The sequence below is a fragment of the Camelus ferus genome, chromosome 12 (assembly GCF_009834535.1).
Source record: "Camelus ferus isolate YT-003-E chromosome 12, BCGSAC_Cfer_1.0, whole genome shotgun sequence".
NCBI lineage: Eukaryota > Metazoa > Chordata > Mammalia > Artiodactyla > Camelidae > Camelus > Camelus ferus.
In genome coordinates this window covers 44,873,629-44,893,222 of record NC_045707.1, presented here as the reverse complement: position 1 = coordinate 44,893,222, position 19,594 = coordinate 44,873,629, and the positions used below count along the sequence as shown (strand labels likewise).

General features: G+C 36.0%; 1 protein-coding gene across 1 annotated transcript in view; it reads left to right on the top strand.

Moving 5' to 3' along the window:
• CFAP54 (cilia and flagella associated protein 54) overlaps nt 1-19,594 on the top strand; it is a 243,457-nt gene that overhangs the window by 34,731 nt on the left and 189,132 nt on the right. Inside the window, 7 exon segments of the mRNA XM_032493588.1 lie at nt 1,418-1,552; nt 2,592-2,742; nt 6,598-6,674; nt 12,273-12,401; nt 12,766-12,892; nt 15,993-16,079; nt 16,822-16,943. Of these exon segments, the coding sequence (XP_032349479.1) occupies nt 1,418-1,552; nt 2,592-2,742; nt 6,598-6,674; nt 12,273-12,401; nt 12,766-12,892; nt 15,993-16,079; nt 16,822-16,943 (828 nt within the window).

Genomic DNA, 19,594 nt, shown 5'->3' with positions numbered 1-19,594 from the left:
CCCTGGGACTTCTCTGAGGTTCCTCAGGAGCCCAACTTTACATAGTAACATCCTAACCTGTTCTCATTAGTTTCATGTACAACGTTGAGATTCTGATGGAATTTCATTTGAAAATTTGGTTTTATTGTTATAAAAAATGTTTGAAAACCACAGTTATAGAGCATTGTGTTAACTTTTTTTTTTCCAAGCAAGTGAAACACGATAAGGGACTTGAGCAGTTCCACTCTTATAATAATTTCGATTTCTTTGTTTATTAGATTATGTTATAACCTGTGACAGGTATTTAATTTTTGAAAGAAAAGTATTTGACCACAAATATAATGATTATAGTGGGCAAATTAAACCAAAAATTCTGATCAAGGCTGAAAAGAGCATGGAATATTCATTTCTCTGCTTTTTAAAAAATTGTGTGCATCTTAGTTCAGTTCAATTCATTAAATATTTATTGTGCTCTATTATGTTTTCAAGCACTGTTCTAAGGAACCACATATGCAAAATAAGTCTTAGAGCTACCTCAAAGGAGCTGAAGGTTTGGTATATTTTTATCATAAATTCATTTTTTTTCCTAGTGCAGATACAATGAGTAACTTTCTTTTTTTTTTCCCCCCTTTTGAAACGAGCCAAAGTAACTGAATGAATTGAGAGGAGATATATGCTCATTTTGGGTCATCTGTTGATATCCAGTGTGATATTCTATTCAGTTTCTTCACATCTCTCTTTTCTTCTTGTCTATATCCTTTCCCAGCTCCTCATTCCCCTCTCTTACCAGTTTCTCTGCTTCCCTATTTTTACTATTTTAATAGAGAAATTTTAAAAAGAAGGAAGTATATACAAACTTCAAATCTGGATGGAACTGATTGGTTTACATCACCTACCTAAAAATACTTGGAACTTTTCTTTTTAGAGAGGCGAATTGTTATGCGGGTTAAATGAGTTGGTATATACCTTAGTCTGTTTGAGCTTTGTAACAAAGATACTGTATCCTGGGTGGCTTAAGCAACAGACATATATTTCTCACAGTTCTGGAGGCTGAGAAATCCAAGATCAAGGCACCAGCAGATTTGGTGTCTGGTGAGGATCTGCTTCTTGGTTCATGCATGGCTGTCTTCTTGCTGTGCCCTCACTTGGCAGAAAGAGGGAGTCTCTCACTCTCTTTCTGAAGTCCTTTTTGTAAGGACACAATTCTGATTCATGATAGCTCCACCCTCTTGCCTAATTGCCTCCTAAAGGCACCTTCTAATACCATCACATTGGGAGTTAGGAATTCAGCATAGGAATTTGGGGTTGACACAAACATTCAGTTCATTGCAGTCTGTAAAAAGCTCTTAGAATGTTGCCTGGCCCACATTGAACGTATATATCTATGTCTGTGTGTCTTGTTATTCTTGTCAATTTACTTCACCACTTTTGTTTTCAGAATGCTCAGCCTGATAAAGAAATCGTTGTGGACATGATAATGTTCCTGTGGCAGAAATGCAAATTAGGAATTCAGCGGATCAATGTGTCCAGAAATGACTATGCAAAATTCACCCAGAAAATCAGTACTAATAAAGTATTCCTTTTTGCTTCCTTTCATATGCTTTTTGTTATTGTTAATTTAATTTGTAATACACATTTCAAATTAAATTTTCTGTATTTATCCACCTGCATAATTACTATTCTTTAAATGTAGTGGTGAGTGAGCCTTTCTTTTAAGTGTGTTCCCTGCACTTCTGTCCCAAGTTAGTTTTGGGGAGTGGGGAGATATTTCAGGTTCTTAAGGGAGGAGTAAATATAATCTGTTTAAGGTTACACGAACTTGGATAAATTCATTAAGAAGGCTAATAATGGAGAATACAAGCAAGTAAGGCATTTCAGTTTTTTTCTGTGATAACAGTGTATTTAGACTATTTTAAAGTGCTATTTCATGGAAAGGAGAAAGTTGAACAGGTGAATACTATAACCTGGAAACTTAGGAGAGAGTATTTTAACAGGAACACAGTCTTCTATAATATTGAGGCCTCCTAAGATTAGCTACATTAGGATGTATGGGCATGATTTTATCATATCCTCTAATAAAGGAATGGTGAGGGTGCATAAATATTGTTTTCTCATTTTAGCTCCCAAAGTGTGTTGGCTAATTTTGTGTGCTAAGCTTTGGGGTTTTAGGCATGAAAGACAGCTTCCCAGGCACCCAGCGTGGAGCCTGAAACACCTGCTTCCCCCTCCCTATTTTGGAGGACTTTGATAGTGAGCTCAACAGCTGCTGTTTGAAGGGAAAATGAGAATTTTGAGGATACAGATAATCTTCACTGATACATTTAAAAAAACCAAACGATAAATTTTCCATTTATGGCTATAGATATACAAACTATAAGCTTAAATGAATCTTTATGAATTTATATAAACAGATTGATTATTAAATATCCTATTAGGATTATTAATCTTTATATTACTTACCATTCAGCCCCACTAATAAGGAAGACTACCTGTATAACATTCCATATGATTAGAAGGTGGTGATTTCTAGGAAGTACTGAGTTTTATAAAATGTGACTCTTTCTACAATGTAATGTACCTTCAATTGATTTTACTGTATATTTTCTTTTTAGTGGGTTTATCTTCTGTGGCAGATAAATGAGATAATTCACTGCTGTAAAATGGAAGACATTGACATTGTGATGGTGGCAGAGGTCACATTACGATTAAGTGAAATATTGGAGTCTTTAGGAAACCCACGAAGAAAATTTAAAAAATCTCTAGGTAAAATACTGAATGAAAAAATAATGAGATACGGATATATAAGTATAAATTGTAATACAGGATAACTTCTGTTCATGGAAACTAGGCATTTCAGTATTGTGCTTTATTGATGATTTATAATCAAAGATAGAAATGATAGAAGTTCAACCAAGTTGATGTTAATAAAAGGTTATATGCTGTATGGTTCGGTGGCAGATAAAACTCTGTCTTCTTGTCATGTGTATATTTCCCTTCTCCATTCCTCATGTCCACTTCCCCTTCTCTCTCCCTCCCCCATTCTTCCTTTTTTTTCTTTTCTCTCCTCCCTTTTATCCTACTTCCTCCTCTTCTGTGTCCCACTAGGGTGTACACTTCTTGAAGGGAGAGAGCGTGTTCTGGTTACTGTCACATTCCCACACCCCCCACACTGCCTGACACAGAGTAGGAGCTCAGATAAATGTTTGTTGGATGGATAATGTCCTTCTACCTTTTGTCTCCTTTTTAAGTCTCTCCTCTCTTCTGATTCCCTCCTTTGAAAATTATTCTTTTTTCTTCATGTATTCTGTATCTTTTCTTCTCTTCCCCTTTGTTCTCATCTTCTTCTTTTTGCCCTCATTTCCCACTCACTCTCCTCCTCTCCCTGTCCTGACCCTTTCCTGCCATTATCCTCTTCTCTCTGAGGACCTCCTTGTTCTCTGACCTCCTCATTCTTTCTTCTGCCTGTGGGTGAACCCCTTACTATCTGGCTCACTAGGTAACTCATATATAGAAAATGAGCTGGGGGTGTCCTTGTGGGTGTCTACTGTCCTTTTTCACCCCACTTACAGAGTGTGTATGACATCTGAGGGACTTGGTAATAACCTAATTATTGTAATAATTGTTTTCCCAGAGATTCATTCATCTGGCCCTGCCTATTCTCGGTTGTTGAATGCAGCCTTGCAGGTGGAATTTGAGAGCCATTGTTCTCAAACTTTGACTGGTATCAGTACCACTTGGGAACTTCTTCATCATGCAAGGCCCAGGCCTATCTTACTCCACCAGCCTGGATCTTTCTAGTCTTCACTAGCTGACCAGGTGATTTTGATACACATCAAACTTTGAGGACTACTGGTTAGAGGTCTCTTGCTGTCTAACACATTCACTGGCCTGAAGTCATATTTTTTGACATGTCTTGTCTTAAAATGCTTTTTCCTTTTTAAAAAAAAGTATAATGCAGAATTTCAAATATGAAGTAGAGAGATAAAATAAGTCACTGTATACACATCTTCCAGTACCAGTAATTATGAACATTTTGCCAACCTTATTTCATCTCTCCCAGCAATACTTTCTTTTTTCCTGGAGTGTTTTAAAGCAGACATCATGTCATTTCACCAACAAATACCTCAGTGTGTGTGTGTGTTTGTGTGTGTGTGTGTGTATCGGTCTTCCTATCTATCTAACAGATAAGGTTTGTTTTTCTTTTTATAAAACTACAGTGCTACTATTATACTTCATGAAATAAGCAAAAAAATTTCAGTGTCCCTAATTGTATTAAAATGTCTTAAGTTGGTTTGTTCCAATCAGGATTCAACAAACCCACACATCTTACTTTCTTACATGTTTCTTAAGTCTCCCTCTGTAATCTATAGCAGCCCCTTCTCTCCGTACTCCCCAAGAAATTGCGTCATCACCCTGTAGGATTTCCCACATTCATTTGGCTATTTGCATCCTTGTGGTGTTGATTAACTTGTTTCTCTACCTGGTAGTTAGATCTGCCAGGTTGCTTGTATTCAAGTGATAAGTTTTCAAAAAATATTTTTTTCTCCGCCTCTTCTCCTCCTCCTCCTCCCCTGCCCCTTCTCCTCCTCCACCCTTATAATTATAATTATAATTATTTTGGCAAGAGTACTTCATGCATACTCCCTATTTCATTGAATCAGGAAGCATACAATGCCTTGTTGTTCCGCTTATTATGATGTAAAATTTATCAGAAAGTTCAGGTGTTGTCAGCTTGACCTCCTTCCTAGGTTGGTTTCCCCAGAAGTAGATTCTGAGACAAGGAGTTGGGGGTAGTAGTTTATTTGGGATACTGTCCAGGGAAGCAGGGTGGTGGGGTGAAACGTGACAGAGAAGGAGAGGAAGCCAAAACAAGGTACAGGAGGTTAATGAGAAGGCTGCTGTTGTGGGTAAGGGGCTTATTCCCATGAGGGGCCTCTAGGAGACTGTGTTGAACATGCCTCAGAGAGCGGGGAGATTGGGGCATTTATACAACCTTTATCTGTCCTTGGTTGAACGCTAATGGAGGAATAGTGAGAAGCCAGAGGGTGCTTGTACTTTCTAGCATTCCTTCTACATTTATTGCATTGATTTCTTAAATGAAACGCTTACTTCATCAGTTGTTTGGTTACTCTGGTTATTTTTGATTATGTGGTAGACATTATATTTGCTAAATATTTTATACAAATAATTTGAAGCCTTAAGTGACCTATTCTTCCAGGGAAGATTTATGCTTGCTTTTACTGTCTGTATCAGGGCACTGCTACTCTAGGATCTCGTCATTTCCATTTCTAGTTACTCTTAAGTCCTAGGATACAGCTCCTTCTGGCTTCTCACCTTTGGTGAGCCCTGGGTACCAACCTCTGTTGCTTTGGCCCACCAAGGTTGTCAAAGCATCTTTCAGCATTTCAGCTTTCCTCTCCAGAACTGATGAATGTCCTTCAGTGGGAGAAGTAACTTGAATGCCATTCTGTATTCCCTGGGCTCCCCTCCCAAGACCCTGGCTCAGTATTGGTGTTTTCATTATCTTCTTAACTTGCAGATTAAAAAAAAAAGTGGTTTTTTCCAGCTTTTCTAGCCAGGAGAATGTTCCCAGATTATTTATTACTGGAAGCAAAAGGCCCAATGATTACTTTTTTGAAAAAGTCTATTTCTTATTCAGTTTTTTGTTTTGTTTACTTGTTACTTCTGGAAGACTATTGTTTTATGGTGTTTTTTACTCTTTAATTATAAATAGGCTAACTACAATTTATTGTACTGATTCTTTGTTAAAATGTTTCATTTCTGAAGAATTAACCAATATTGGAGGACAATACATTTGTAAATTTGAAAACATCTACATTTATGTAATGAGGGATGTCCCTGTTTAGATATGTAAATATTTATAACTTTTCCAACAATGTTATTCTCATTTATCTTATTGGCACATAAAACACAAAATATAAGTCAATCTTATATGTTAATAATGATCATCTGCTTCAACTTGTTTGTTAGTCTGTTTATTAAATAATACAATTAGAATTTCTTATTTAATAATTTTTAGACTAGGAAACTAGCATTGCTATATACAATTTTATTATTTATAGTCTTCTAATTCAAACCAGACTTCTGTGACATTTGTTTAAATTCATAAAGTTTCTACACTTTTATTTTCTGAATGCTTTTTAGTGGACTTTATGGAATATATAGAAAGACCAGTCTCTTTACCATAATATTACCTTGTTGATAATCAAGATATTTGATTTGGTTTGTTGTATTATAAGATGCTTTTAAATTAACTTCTATAAAGACAGTGTAATTATTTGAAATAAATAATTCGATATTTCGTCAACTTCTAATTGTTCAATCATTTCTAAAATCGTGGATATTTAAAAAGGTAACTAATTTAGCATGTTTTTTGTAGTTACGATTCACTGTTATATTTCCATTTTCCTCTCTCATCCTTCTGTTTTCTCTGGTCCTTCTTTTCCTTTGTTTCTTCCTCTCTCCCACTTTGTCTTTCCCCTCTTGCTATTTTTCTCTTCCTCTTCCTTCTTCTCTTCCCACTGTCCCCCTCTCCTCTCCCTCTTCTCCCTTCCACCCTTCCTTCCATTCTTTCCTTTTTTATTTATTTTTTTTCAGATATACCTTTAAGAAAAGAGACTAGTGAATTGCTTGAGACTCCAAAGGGGAGTGTGGAAGTTCTTCCAATGTTAAAGGTATTGCAAAGTATTTTAGAAAATACAGTTAAGAATATGAATTTTAATTTTCAAATAATATTAAATTTGTAAATGTATAATGGTTAATTATAGAAATAATTTTGAATATTTAGTATCTGACAAGTTATGATTTCTATACACATTGAGAACCATAGTGACATTTTTCTACCTTTTGCTTTTACTTTAGAAAAATCCAATCAGTTCCAAAAAAAGCTAGATAAAGTATCTTAAAAAGATTTATAGTTATATTACTGTATATATTTTGAATGTGTTGTGATTCATAGACTCAGAGCAGAGATGTCCTACTCAGACAGACTAAATATCTGCCTCTAACAGACTAAATGAGTTACTACCTGCATAAAATGCACTTGGAACAGTCCCTGGCATGTGGCAAGTCCTCAGTGAGTGTTAGCTTAAGAGAAGAAAGAGGGCGAGGGGGGTAAATGGCCATTCCTCTTTTTGATTATGGTTTGCTTACTGTATTTGACTTATTTCTGTACATCATGGGTTGTGTTGATCTGTAGGTCTGAATGGTAGACTAGGGAACTGTCTCATATATGTGGTAAACATTCACTTATTCATCGGCAAGAACTAGAATAGCATTTTGCAAACTCTGTCCTGTGTGATGCTAGTACTACACTTCAGAGAAGGATGCCAGGGTCAAGTAACCTTGGCTGATTTTGGATTAAACACAGCAGGTTCCTTACTGTAAGACTTCTTAGAGGCATTAATTTTCTCATGAGCACTGTGGTTTTCCAAGAAGGAGATACAGAATACCATATGTTCTATTATTTGAGCATAAAACCCGTTTTGCCTGCTTAGGACACTTGTGTTCATGGACTACAGTTGAAAACTATTTTTACAGAGGAAGCCAGTGATCTGTATTTTGGTTTGCCTGATTAATGAAAAACTGTAATTTTAAATTATAAATTGTGTTAACATTAGAGGACATTTCAAGGTATAAAAAATTTTAAAAATGTCTAATTTCACTATATGGACCTAAAAATTATCATTTTGTATATTTTCTCCTAGACTTTTTTCACTTTTTTTAAGCATAGTAACGGTCTAATGTTCTTTTCTTAACATTATTTCAGCAGCCCTTTTCTTGTTGCTAAACATTAAGCCTCATCATTACTGTTTTCTTTGAAAAATTGATTTGAAATATATGACATAAAATTATAAAGAATATTATAGTGAAGACTTATTCCCCCATAACTCTTTAAGAAATGAAACATTACTAGTAGAGTTGAAACTTAACTCCTCTACTAGCCCCTCCTGATTATACTGCCTTTCCTCCTACCTGGGAGTAACTGTATAGAACTATACACAGTGACTGTAAATTCTAGGCATTTTAGTACTGTTATTACATATGTGTGTATTTTAAGCAATACAATATTGTTTTTAAATGGATATAAATAGTGTCATACTGAGTGCATTCGTCTGCAGCTCACTTTTTAACCTCAGTATCATGTTTGTGAGATTTACTCAAGTTGATCTGTGAAGCCATGGTGATCATTTTCATTGCTATGTCCAACTTGGTCAAGATTGCATAGTAAGCGGGTTTGAACTTACGTGTTTCCTTCAAAGTTCAGGCGTTTAGCCACTGTGCTGACTCTTGATTTTTAACAAAAGTGTCCTCAGGGTATTGTATAAAAATATTTCTCTAATACATAAAAAATGCAAGTCCTTAGAAACTGAGTACCAGTCAAAAGATTTAAATGTACTGGGGGACCAGGGGAGCACTCTAAATTTACTTCCTTGAATGTAATGTTCATTTTCTAGCAGTAGATTTCAGGGAATGCAGTTTTTGAGTTCTTTACACTGCATTGTGTCTTCTGAAGAAAGATACAGTTGAGAAATCTTAAACTGGGGGAAGAGAATGTTTGGACTGCATAAGAGATTGAGGAGGCGTAATAGCTGTCCGTTAGTGGTTTTTCCAGGGATCACTTACAGTGCTTGCTAAATATGTAGCTTCCCATTTCCCTCTCTAGACTTACTGAATCATAATTTCAGGGATGAGGTTCTTAAAAGTTTGTATTTCCAGGTATGTGCCTCTTAAAATTTCTCCAGGTCGATTCTTAAGGAAACTAGAATTTAACAATTACTGGCTTAGTGAACTAGCACTTATTCTCTGAGTCTTCATAAGACTGGGCTAAGAATAGTAGTAGAAATACACAGGGCTAGATTTTGGCTTGGATAACAAATTTCTGGCAATTAGAGGCACTAAATGAAATGGATTTCTTAGAGGGTGACAATCAAGAAATTGAAGGCCATTTATGAACAATTGCTACTGTGTTTAAATTAGAAAAATGCACCCTGTGTTTAAATTAGAAAAATGTCATTGAGATGATTTATTACCATCTGCTAAGAAATTGTCGAAATAAACATAGAAGTCTATGATGACAGTGGTGTCAGTGGCACCCCCTAAAATTGTGCGATACACAACCTGCTCAGCTACAGTGGAGCACATGGTAGATGCAGCAGAGGTGATTCATTGGTAAGGTCTGAGGGCATAGCAGTTGGTGTTGGGAGACTTAAGAGTTGAATCCTGAGTCTAATATTGACTGTGTGATCTTGAATGAATTAATTCATCTGTTTGAATGTAAGTGTCCTCCCTCATCTGTAAAATTGTAATGGTAGTACCTAATTCTTCTAGTACTATTTAAGTTATACAGTTTAAGTGAGCTGTCAGTAGCGTTGTGGAAACCAATACCTGGCATGTGGTGAAAACTCAGTTTTTCTCTTATGTTTCACATAGTGCACTGAATCTCAGCCTAGAGTCTCAGATCTGTCTGAAGGGAAGTGAAGTGGGGAAAAAGACTGAGAATTTATTATAAGGAGAGTCCAAAATCCATATGCTCACCTAGTAGAGTCTGTAGTTGGAATAAATTATATATCTTGTCATATATACATGCAACCATTAAAAATATTTTTATATTTTGCAATTATATTAAAACCCTTGAAAGTTTTACTGAATACATGGCTATTTTCAAACAAATGGATTATAAAATTATAATAATTAATAAGAATCTACCTCATTGGATTATAGTAATTAAAAAATTAACCCATATGAAGCATTTAGCCCAGTACCTGGAATATGTATTAATTAAATGTTAGCTGTGGTGATGACAGAGGTGATGGTGATAGTGATGATGATAATGATGATGACAGAATGTGGGTGTGTGGGGAGGGTCTTTGAAATTTTTTAAGTTAAAAGATATCCTTAGCGACTTCTCTTTGTGGCAAAATGGAAAACTAAATGATGTGAAAACCCCCTTGCTTCAAAACACCTAGACAGTTTGGACAGAATTGAACAGATATCCTCAAGCATACCTCAGAGCTCACAAGAAAGTAAGATAAATCCCAGGGGCCGAAATAGAAAGGGGAACTGAAAACCAGAATGGTAAATTTAGAAATAGATGCTGCAGTAGGTCGATGGGCTCAGTTACAAAGTAACTTAGGTTAACAGCCATACAGGGACAAGAGATGAGCCTTGGGCACAAGAAAGATGGGGCTTGGAATTCAGGCTCTCGCATAAAGTTAGAACCTGCAAAAGACTTATCTTAGGAGAAGATAGACTAGGAAAAAATCTGCCTATTTAAATAGGGAGGTATCTCAGCTTGGGCACTGAGATGTGAAGTGGATGGGAGAAAGTCTCTCTTAGTGAATTAGAGTTTGGACCTGCCATTGTGTAAGTTGCATACACAGATTTATACTTGGGAACCTCACTTAGCCTGTGATTCTTGAATGGAGATACATACCTATATGTATCTTGAATATACATGTAATCAAATTATGTATATTCCAGGGAAGCAAAGATACTTTAACACTAGAAAAATCTATTACACAGTATATCACATTAGCAGATGAAAGAGGGAAAAAATGACCACCTCATTTGATAAAGAAATGCAACAAAAGCATTTGAAAAAAATTAATTGTCTTTAAAAAAAAGACTCTTTTAACAAATTAGGAATAGAAAAGATCTTCTATATCCCATAAAGGTTATCATCCAAAGATCTTTAATGACTGTTGCAGTAAAAATTAAAAACAGTCCCTTTATACTGATGTAACAACTTAAAGGTACCTGTCATTCTTCTGTTGAACGTTTCCTAGGGGCCTTAGACAGATGTTAAAAAAAAAAAAAAAAAGAAAAGCAGAAAAAAAAGACACTAAGAACTGTAAAGGAAGTATTAGACTAGTGTAATATATTTTTAGTAACAGCAATCTAAACATCCATCAGTGGAAGAGTGGATAAGTAAATTGTGACAGTCCCCAGTATAACACCATTTCATCGTAGCCCTGAAGATGAACGAGGTAGAGTCAGCTTGGCACCATCGCCATTTTCTTCTGTAGTCACCTTTGCACTGTAGGGGGAAACCCTGGAACTGCGTTTCCCACCATCTCATTTCCATGCGGTTCTAGATTAGTCTTCCGATAAGCAGCACTGGCATGAATGCATTTGTAATGCAGTAGGAAAGAGAGAACTCTTATCTGCAGTGGTGGATGGAAGAAGTTAATTTACCAGCCCTGCTGAGCAAGCCCGTGCAATTCACTTGCTTCAGTGTAGTAGACACGTGAGGTTGTCAGCTGCCTCCTGGATTCTTAGATTCGCAGAGCCTTTTGCGTGTAGTAAAATTGTCAGCTTTCTTGATCTTTGCTCCCCCAGTGGTGATGGAAACCTCTAGTTCTGTGCATTAAATCCCTTTCTGCTTGGAATACCTAGAGTTGCTCTGTGTTCCTAACCAAACTGGCTGACACGCTGAGTTGCACACAAAAGCAGGAGAATGTTTCAGCGACATTTGGTTGAGTGAAAAAAAGTGAACCACAGAATTTTACGAGAGAAATAAAAGATAGGCAAAGCAATGTTGCGTATTGTTAATGGACACATGCTCATGCAGTAAAAGTTTAAAAACATGCAAAAGAATGGTAAAAACCAAATTCAAGGACAGTGGCTACCTCTAGAGGCAGAAAAAGGAGTGTCATTGTGAACAGTTATACAGGGGGTTTCAGTGATCGGCATATATGTGTTTGCTTTATTTCCTAAAACTTCTCTGAAGAAAATATGAAAACTTAGAATGCTTGAACAAAGCTAGATGCTCTTTGTGTTATTCTCTGTGTTTGCGTCTGTGAGAAGAAGTACAATGAAAAGCCATTTAGTTTTTGAAAATCACAATATAGACCATTGGGCTTGATAGCCTCTAAGTCTAAACTTTCAGCCCTGAGATTCTGAGATTTAAAAAAAAATTAACTTTCAAAATAAAGTATGAGAAAACAACAAATTATGAGTTATATTTTTAGAATTTACCTATACATTTGATATAATCAGAATTTTGAAAACTAAAAGGAAGATGTACACATGTTTGTGAAAAGTTTAATTTATATTTGAAAAAATGATTAACTGTATTTTTTACTTCACTTTTATTAATACTACTCCACATTTAATAAAAAATAGTAAGAAATATGACATTGTTGATCTTGGATAGGCCATTTAAATTTTGTTAATTTGGTTTTGAATTATTGTTAAAAGAAGTTTGGAAGTGTCATATATGAGTTGCCCTTAAGTCTTATTTTTCTGTTTTATTTTAAAAATTACTTTAGAAAAAACCTGAGGAACAGTTATTTTTGGCCTATGAACTTCTTGACAAAGCGATTGGTGGAATAAATTTGAATTGCATGATAGCTGCTTTGCCAAATGGAACATCAGCGATTGACCATTGCTATACCACGGTAAGAATGAGAAACTCTGACATTAGATTTAAATTCTACTTAACTAGGAAGAGGGCTGGCCTTGCAGGTGGGTAAGTAAAGCACGATTTGTGATATCTTCCCTCTCATAGGCCAGAAATATATTCCCCCTTTTCAGGAGAAATCACAGAGGGTGAGTCGTCTTTGAAAGTGTCATTGAAGAGAACACTGGTGAATTTTGAAAAGCAGATTTATTAGTGTGTAAGCCAGATTGCAGAGTTAAGAAGTGAGCAGAACAGAATGGCTAAGAGTAAAATGATAACCTGAGTGATAATAGGATAGAGCTATTTTTAGTATGTTTTGATAACTATATTCTTTTTAAATTTTTACTTCAATTCTACTGAAGCACACCCACTATACAGATGGAGACATCTGCAAACCAGTCACACCAAACAGTTTCATAATGGATTTGCATCTTGAACTAATTCAAGCCCAACACCGAATAGCTGTCGTGCTTCTTGACCACTTGCAAGGTAATAGTCCTCAAAGCAAATAACTTGTTCTAAATTAATTTTAAGACAAGTTCAAATACAGAATCAATTTAATTGGTAAATGATGTTCTTATTGACTGGATGTTTTCCAGATAAATTTTTTTAACTTCTCTTCTTAATATGAATAGATGTCTTTCATTATTTCTTTATACCTTGTATAGCAAATCAGTAAGTATCTAAAAAATTTAATTGTTTGAGTTGTAGTAAATTATTGATATTTTGTTGATTCAGTTAAGCAAATATTTATGGAGTGGCTACCAAGATCTAGGAAACATATAGCCTTGCCTCTAATTTTGAGCTTCCTAGATAAGTAAGCCAGCTCTAACAGCCGAGGTCAATAAAAGCAGAAGTGGGCTCAGAGTGTTTGCTGTGGGTACACAGAAGAAGAGAAGAATCTGTAACAGAAAAGAAAGTCAGGGGTGGCTTTTGAGAAGAGGTGATTGTTGACCAGAAAGATAGAAAATATCTTTATGAAGAAGATTGAAAAGGAGACAGACATTTTGGATGGAGAAAGTAGTCCTTAGCTAGGTCGAAGCCAAAAATCATACAGTGAAGTTGAAGAATGGCTGGAATCCTCTTAACAGCTGCAGTAAAGAGCACACGTTGGGGATTGACACTGATAAGCCTAGAGAGGTGGATCACAGATCTTGAAGGGCTAAGGGGTTTATGTTTTATCCTGGAAGCTACTGAAAAACTTTGAAAGATCTCTCTGACAGTAGTGTCAGAGAACAGGTGACTTGGATCTAAGTTGTTTTTACCTCATTACTAGGTAAAGAGGTCAAAACGTTAAAAAAAAAAAAACAACTGATACCAGTAGTAATACTAGTGAGCATAGAGGTAACAGTTACTCAAGTTTAAGACTTGAAACAATAGATCTAAAAACTCTTCAGTTTGAGGTTAAGTTTTGATAAAACCAAGTTACTCCTGGCGTGACTGTATAGTCAGTATTCATTTAACTACCACTTCCCCGTTTTAAACTACTGAGTAACTATAAAATGTAACCGAATGTTCTAGCCTAACATGACTTCTGACCTCGAACACATTCAGATGTCAGATCATTTATACAGCTAAATATATTTAATCACATGCTGGTTAATTAAGTAATTTTTTGAGTGCAAACATTTTCTGTGCAGCTTTTTAAAAATATAATTGACATATAACATTGTGTAAGTTTAAGGTGTACAGCGTATAGATTTGATACACTAATATATTGCAAAAGGATTACTATCACAGTGTTACCTAATACCTCCATCAGGTTCCATCAGGACCATTTCTTTTTTGTGGTGAGAACATTTAAGATTTAGTCGCTTAGCAACTAACAAGTATATACTACAGTATTATTAACTATGATCCATGCTGTATATTAGATCCCCAGAACTTACTCATCTCATATAAATCTTATTTTAAAGATTTACACTGTTAAAAAACATTTCTCAAAGGAAACAATTGGAGGGAAGCAAATAATTAAAATTTATCTATGTTATATAAATTAAAAAACTTTATAAAGTTTTTCTAATAGATAAATGAGGTTATTTAGGATAATAACCTTGACCATTCTTTAGTTTGAAGAGATTTGGATCAGAAATGTATTTCAAAATGTGAATGGCATTTATGTGTCAGGTTTTCTTAAAAAAAAACAGCCCATAATTCTCACTTTGTAGCTGTATTATTTTCTTTTTGAAGAAGTAGGATCTGTTCACTTTTAAAGGTACTAAATAGTTCATTATCTAATTGTCATCCATAAGTCTTTGAAAGCCAAATGATCCTCTGAGTTTTTATCAGAGACCACTTAAAATATTGATGGTAGACTTGAGCTCAGATTTATGGAATTAGTTATTATTCCTTCTCAATATCTGGGGCTGCTTGATGTTTTTCTCTGCTTTGTTGAACTGCCACCCTAGTACAGATGATCACTTTTTTCCTCCTGTCATTCTTCATTCTTCACTCTTACAGGCTGTTGTCTGACTGATGTTGCCTAAATCCTGCTTTTGTCATTCTTGTTCAAGAACTTTACAGTGGTTACCTGTTGATGACTATGGCATTCAATATGACTCCTGTATTGGGCATTCAGAGTTTTCTTGCAGTCTCATTCTTCTTATCTCTGATGATTATAATCACGAGAGTTATCACTTAATTAGCATTTACAATACCCTAAGTACTGAGAGAATGATGCATTATTTTCTGCTTTGTGCTGCTATCTCCATGCAGATAAATTTCATTATCCTTTGCCATAACAGAAACCTTATATCCTTTAATGTGTCTATTGGCATCTTTTCATCATTCAGTCATCATCCCATGGTGACTCACGCGCATTAGCACAAATAAACCTTAATAAAAGGGGTTTATTGTAAGGTTACTATAGGTACCTCACATAATTTTAAGGACAGAAACAAAATATTGCCAGGTCTCTTGAGAACCAGACCTGGAAAATGAAGAATCAGTATAATATTCTCCATCTCACTGGATCAGCATACCTTCATCCTCTTCTTCCTCATCCTCTTACTTCTTTCCTGGACCACAGTGATGGTCAGTCCAGTTTGCACACCAGAATCTCTCACTGCCCACAATCAACTGGCAATGAGTTGTGTGTTAGGTAAAAATCTTGAGAGAGCCTCTGACTTTATCAGCCACAGCTAGAGGAGAATGAAGGTCTTCAGGTGGTACCCAGAGCTCTTGTAGGGATTATGGATGAAGCAATTTAAAAAAATTTATGAGAAGAGAAAATGAACAAAAGTTAGTTGGAACCCATTTATCAACCTTCAAAATGATTTTATTTAAGATGAAGTAGAAAATCAAATGTTTCTATACTTTGAAAATTCTTGATGTCCACAGGTATACTGGGGCAATAAAAGAAAATCTGACAGTAAAACTGCATTATAATACATTTGTTTGAATTTTTATCTATTGATGAAAAAAGATGTATGATAGAGGAAGCAGTTTCTTGGTTTTTTGTTTTTTTGTTTTTTTTACAAACAGTGCTCTTTAGTGTTTAGAAAATATTTCCTTTCCTGGACACAAACCTAATTGTAATGGCAATCTTTTTCTTCCTGTTCTTCCTCTTCTTATTCTTCTCCTTTTTCAGTTTTGCAGACTCCAACTGTTAGCAAAAACATATCTACCAGAGGTCCAGAAAAGCTGAAAAAATCTGGAAGCCCTGATTGTTTTACAGGTAATTAGAATTTGGATAAACGGTCTTTCCACATTTTTTTCCCATTTTTCAGTTTTATTAGGTCAGATTGTTACAGTTTGACTGTACATATACAGTAAATCTCATGTAAATACATATACACAATATACTGCACGTATTTTTTTTTAATTTACACATACATACTGTTCATTGTTTCTAGGAACATTTAGAGCTTTAGCTTTTTAAACTTACATAGTTATCAAAGGAATAAAGCCAACCATAAAATAAGAATTAATTCAAAAAGATACATATACCCTGCCGTTAACAGCAACACTGTTTATAATTGCCAAGATATGGAAGCATCCTAAATGCACATCAATAGATGAATGGATAAATAAGATGCAGCATATATATGTAATGGAACACAACTCACCCATAAGAAAGAAGGATATTTTGCCATTTGCAGCCCTTCATTCACTTTTTTTCCACTTCAAAAATCAGAATTGTATAACTGACATAAACATTTCCATTGCATCAAAAAGAACAAAATACCTAGAAATAAACTTAGCCAAGGAGATTACCTATACTCTGAAAACTGTAAAACATTGATGAAGAAAATTGAAGATGATACAAAGAAATAGAAAGATATCTTGTACTCTTGGATTGGAAGAATCAACATTATCAAAATGGTTGTACTACCCAAAGCAATAAACTGTCTCTCCACATTTTTTTAAAGGTAGTTTCTATGTTGCCTTTTTGGTAAAATGCTTGTTTGCTTTTACAGAGTTAAGTGTAATGAATAAAATAAGGAAGAATAAACTATCCAAAGCAATTTACTTGATGCAAAAAGCTCTTCTAACATTTGAGAAGGATGCAGCCTGTACATCTTCACATAACTTCTTGACGGTAACGATACAGCTTTCCTTCTTTTAGTCCTAATATGCAGTCCCTGTTAAAAATGGATGGTTTGTTTCCCTTTGCAAAAAATAACGTGTTACCCTTAACATTAGATTAGAATTTCAGAATCGCCATGTCTAGTCTTCTCTTTGTGAAGTGAAACAGTTCTAAATAGGGAAACTAATCTGTATCTCCAGTCCTGAACTCTCCTGAAATGAGAGATTCTCTCTCTGCAGGGGAAGTGGAATAAAATCAGAAGGATTCAAAATGAGGTAAATTGTAGAATGGGACACAGTGCCAGTATAATGCATTCTTTACTGTGAAACTAAAATCCTTAAAGTCTGTTAGCTAAGGTACCTTCTCCCAGGTGGATAGTACTAATTTATGGACCAGTTGCCTTTTTGCTCTTGTCTCTCTCTGGGCTGGAAATTGTTCTGTCTTCTTACTGATTCATTATGTGTTGATTTTAGAGCTTAAATTCCCGAGGGGGGGTCACATTTCAAGTTGTGGGATCTTTTTTATTTTTGCCCCATCTGTCACGTAAGTTTGATTGTGTTGGCTGAATGAATGGCACATGATGAAGCAGAGAATACAAGTAGCTTGACTGATAAGGGAAAGAAAAGAGTAGGTCAGAGCTAGGGGGAGGATGCAGAGCTTAAGAAGAGTTTGACATAGAGTGGAGTGGTTAATAGAAGAGGAGAGGGGATGAGACTGAACGCACACAGAAAGCAATTCATGTTCAGTGGCACTCAGTCTGTAGAGCAGACACCTCATCCCCTGATGGAGAAGTGAAGGAGGAGCAGGCAGAGGTAGACTGAAGTATGTCAGTGTGGAGACAGAGAGCTGAGTTGATGCCTTCTTGTCTCAATCATCTGATAAAGAAGGAAGCAAGGAAATCTGCCCACAATGAAGAGTAAGGTCATATAGTCCGACTGAGAAGAGAGAAGGTGACTGGAGAGTGGAGAGAGTGATGGATGAGGGAGCTGACTGTAGGTTAAAGGACTGGCCAGCATCCTGAGGTAGCTGAAGACCATGGATTTTTAGGAGGCCCCATCTGCATGGTGGTATGATACTATCCTGGTGTGGTATTCTTAATAGCTGTGACAACAGAATATTTGTGATAATAGATATTTATACCAGGCTAGATTTAAAAAAATGAAAGTGTAGGTTTAAAGTTCATAATGGAAAATGGGTGAAGGTTGAGTAGGGAAAGAAGTGACACCATCCAGGCTTTTAAAGACTTGGTGACTGTGAGATGTCAAGAGATTGGGCATCTCTATGAGGTCAGGGACCAGAAAACCAGAATCTGAGAGCTAAAAGGATAGGTGTTTGAAGTCAGAGAGTAGAATATTAGAATTTAAGATTCTGATGTGTAGCACTTCCTGATCATAAGTTCATCACTTCATACATCCAACAGATGTTTTTGAGTGCCTGTGATCCATTCAGCAAATATTTATTGCAGGTTGACTGTGTGCCTGGTATTACACTGAATACAAGGGATAAAAACAAATGAACACAAATCCTTTATTTATTCAATAAGTATTGCTGGATTGCTTTCTCTTTGTGGTCTCTGCCTTCAAGATAAATCCAGTCTATAGGAACATAGAGAGTAGGTGATTATGAGTCAGTGTCATAAGGGCTTTAATCGCAAGGGTGCCAGGGGAATCCATCAAGGGAGTACCTAAACCAACAGTGGGGAATGTTTGAGGAACCATCCAGAAATGGTGACATGAAGCTGAATACTGAAAGACAGGCAGGAGTAACTAGAGAAAGACAAAGGTGGAAAGTACATTCCAGGCAGAGAGAACAACATGTGCAAAGGTCCTGAGGCTAGAAAGGTCACAGAGTGCTTATAGTCCTAGAGGTCATTTGGTGTGACAGATGCTTAAATGCAATGGCAAAGGGTCGAGGGTGGTGTCCGGAGAGGATGGCATGAGGTGAGACTAGAGAGGAAGTAGAATCTGGTTCATAAGAAGTCTAAGGACTTTGGATGGATAGATGCTATCAAAGTTCAAAGTGGGGAAGTCTGTCCTGGCAGTGTTTGGGAAGAGCCTCATTGCATTTGAATTAGAGCATTTGAATGGAGGAATTTGATGATGGTGTTAGATAATCTCAGCTGACAAAGGCAGGTGGTGTCTGATCTTTGATGAAAGACTTCTGGGTTGTATTCAGATCCATTTTCTCAGCAGATGCTTCAGTGGCCACTCCCGACTGCCTAGTGCTTGGAGGACATTGGCACTTCAGTCCTTCTATGGCAAATAAAACTTTTCTTTCTTTTAGAACTGTTTCTCTCAGGATTCATCTTATGGCCTCCCAGAGCCTGGAGAGACACAAGCCTCTGGGATTTTCCCTTTTGTTTTATTATGAGCCAATCTTGTCTCTGTAGTATCATAATATACCCAGTCCCCTGCTACATCTCTATTGTCCTACCACTGTGACTGGAAACACACCAGAGATGTGGGGAGTCAAGTTTTCCTGTTCTTCTTCTCATGTATCCTTTCCTTCTGTTCCTTAAGTGAAACTGTTTTAACCTAAGAAAAGTTATAATATCCTCTTAGACTCATGAGAGGCATTTAGAGGCTCTACATTTTACGAGGGGCCCTTCATAAGGATTTTCGCCAGCTAGGAAATGTTGAATATTTATTTAGAAGTCCTGAAAT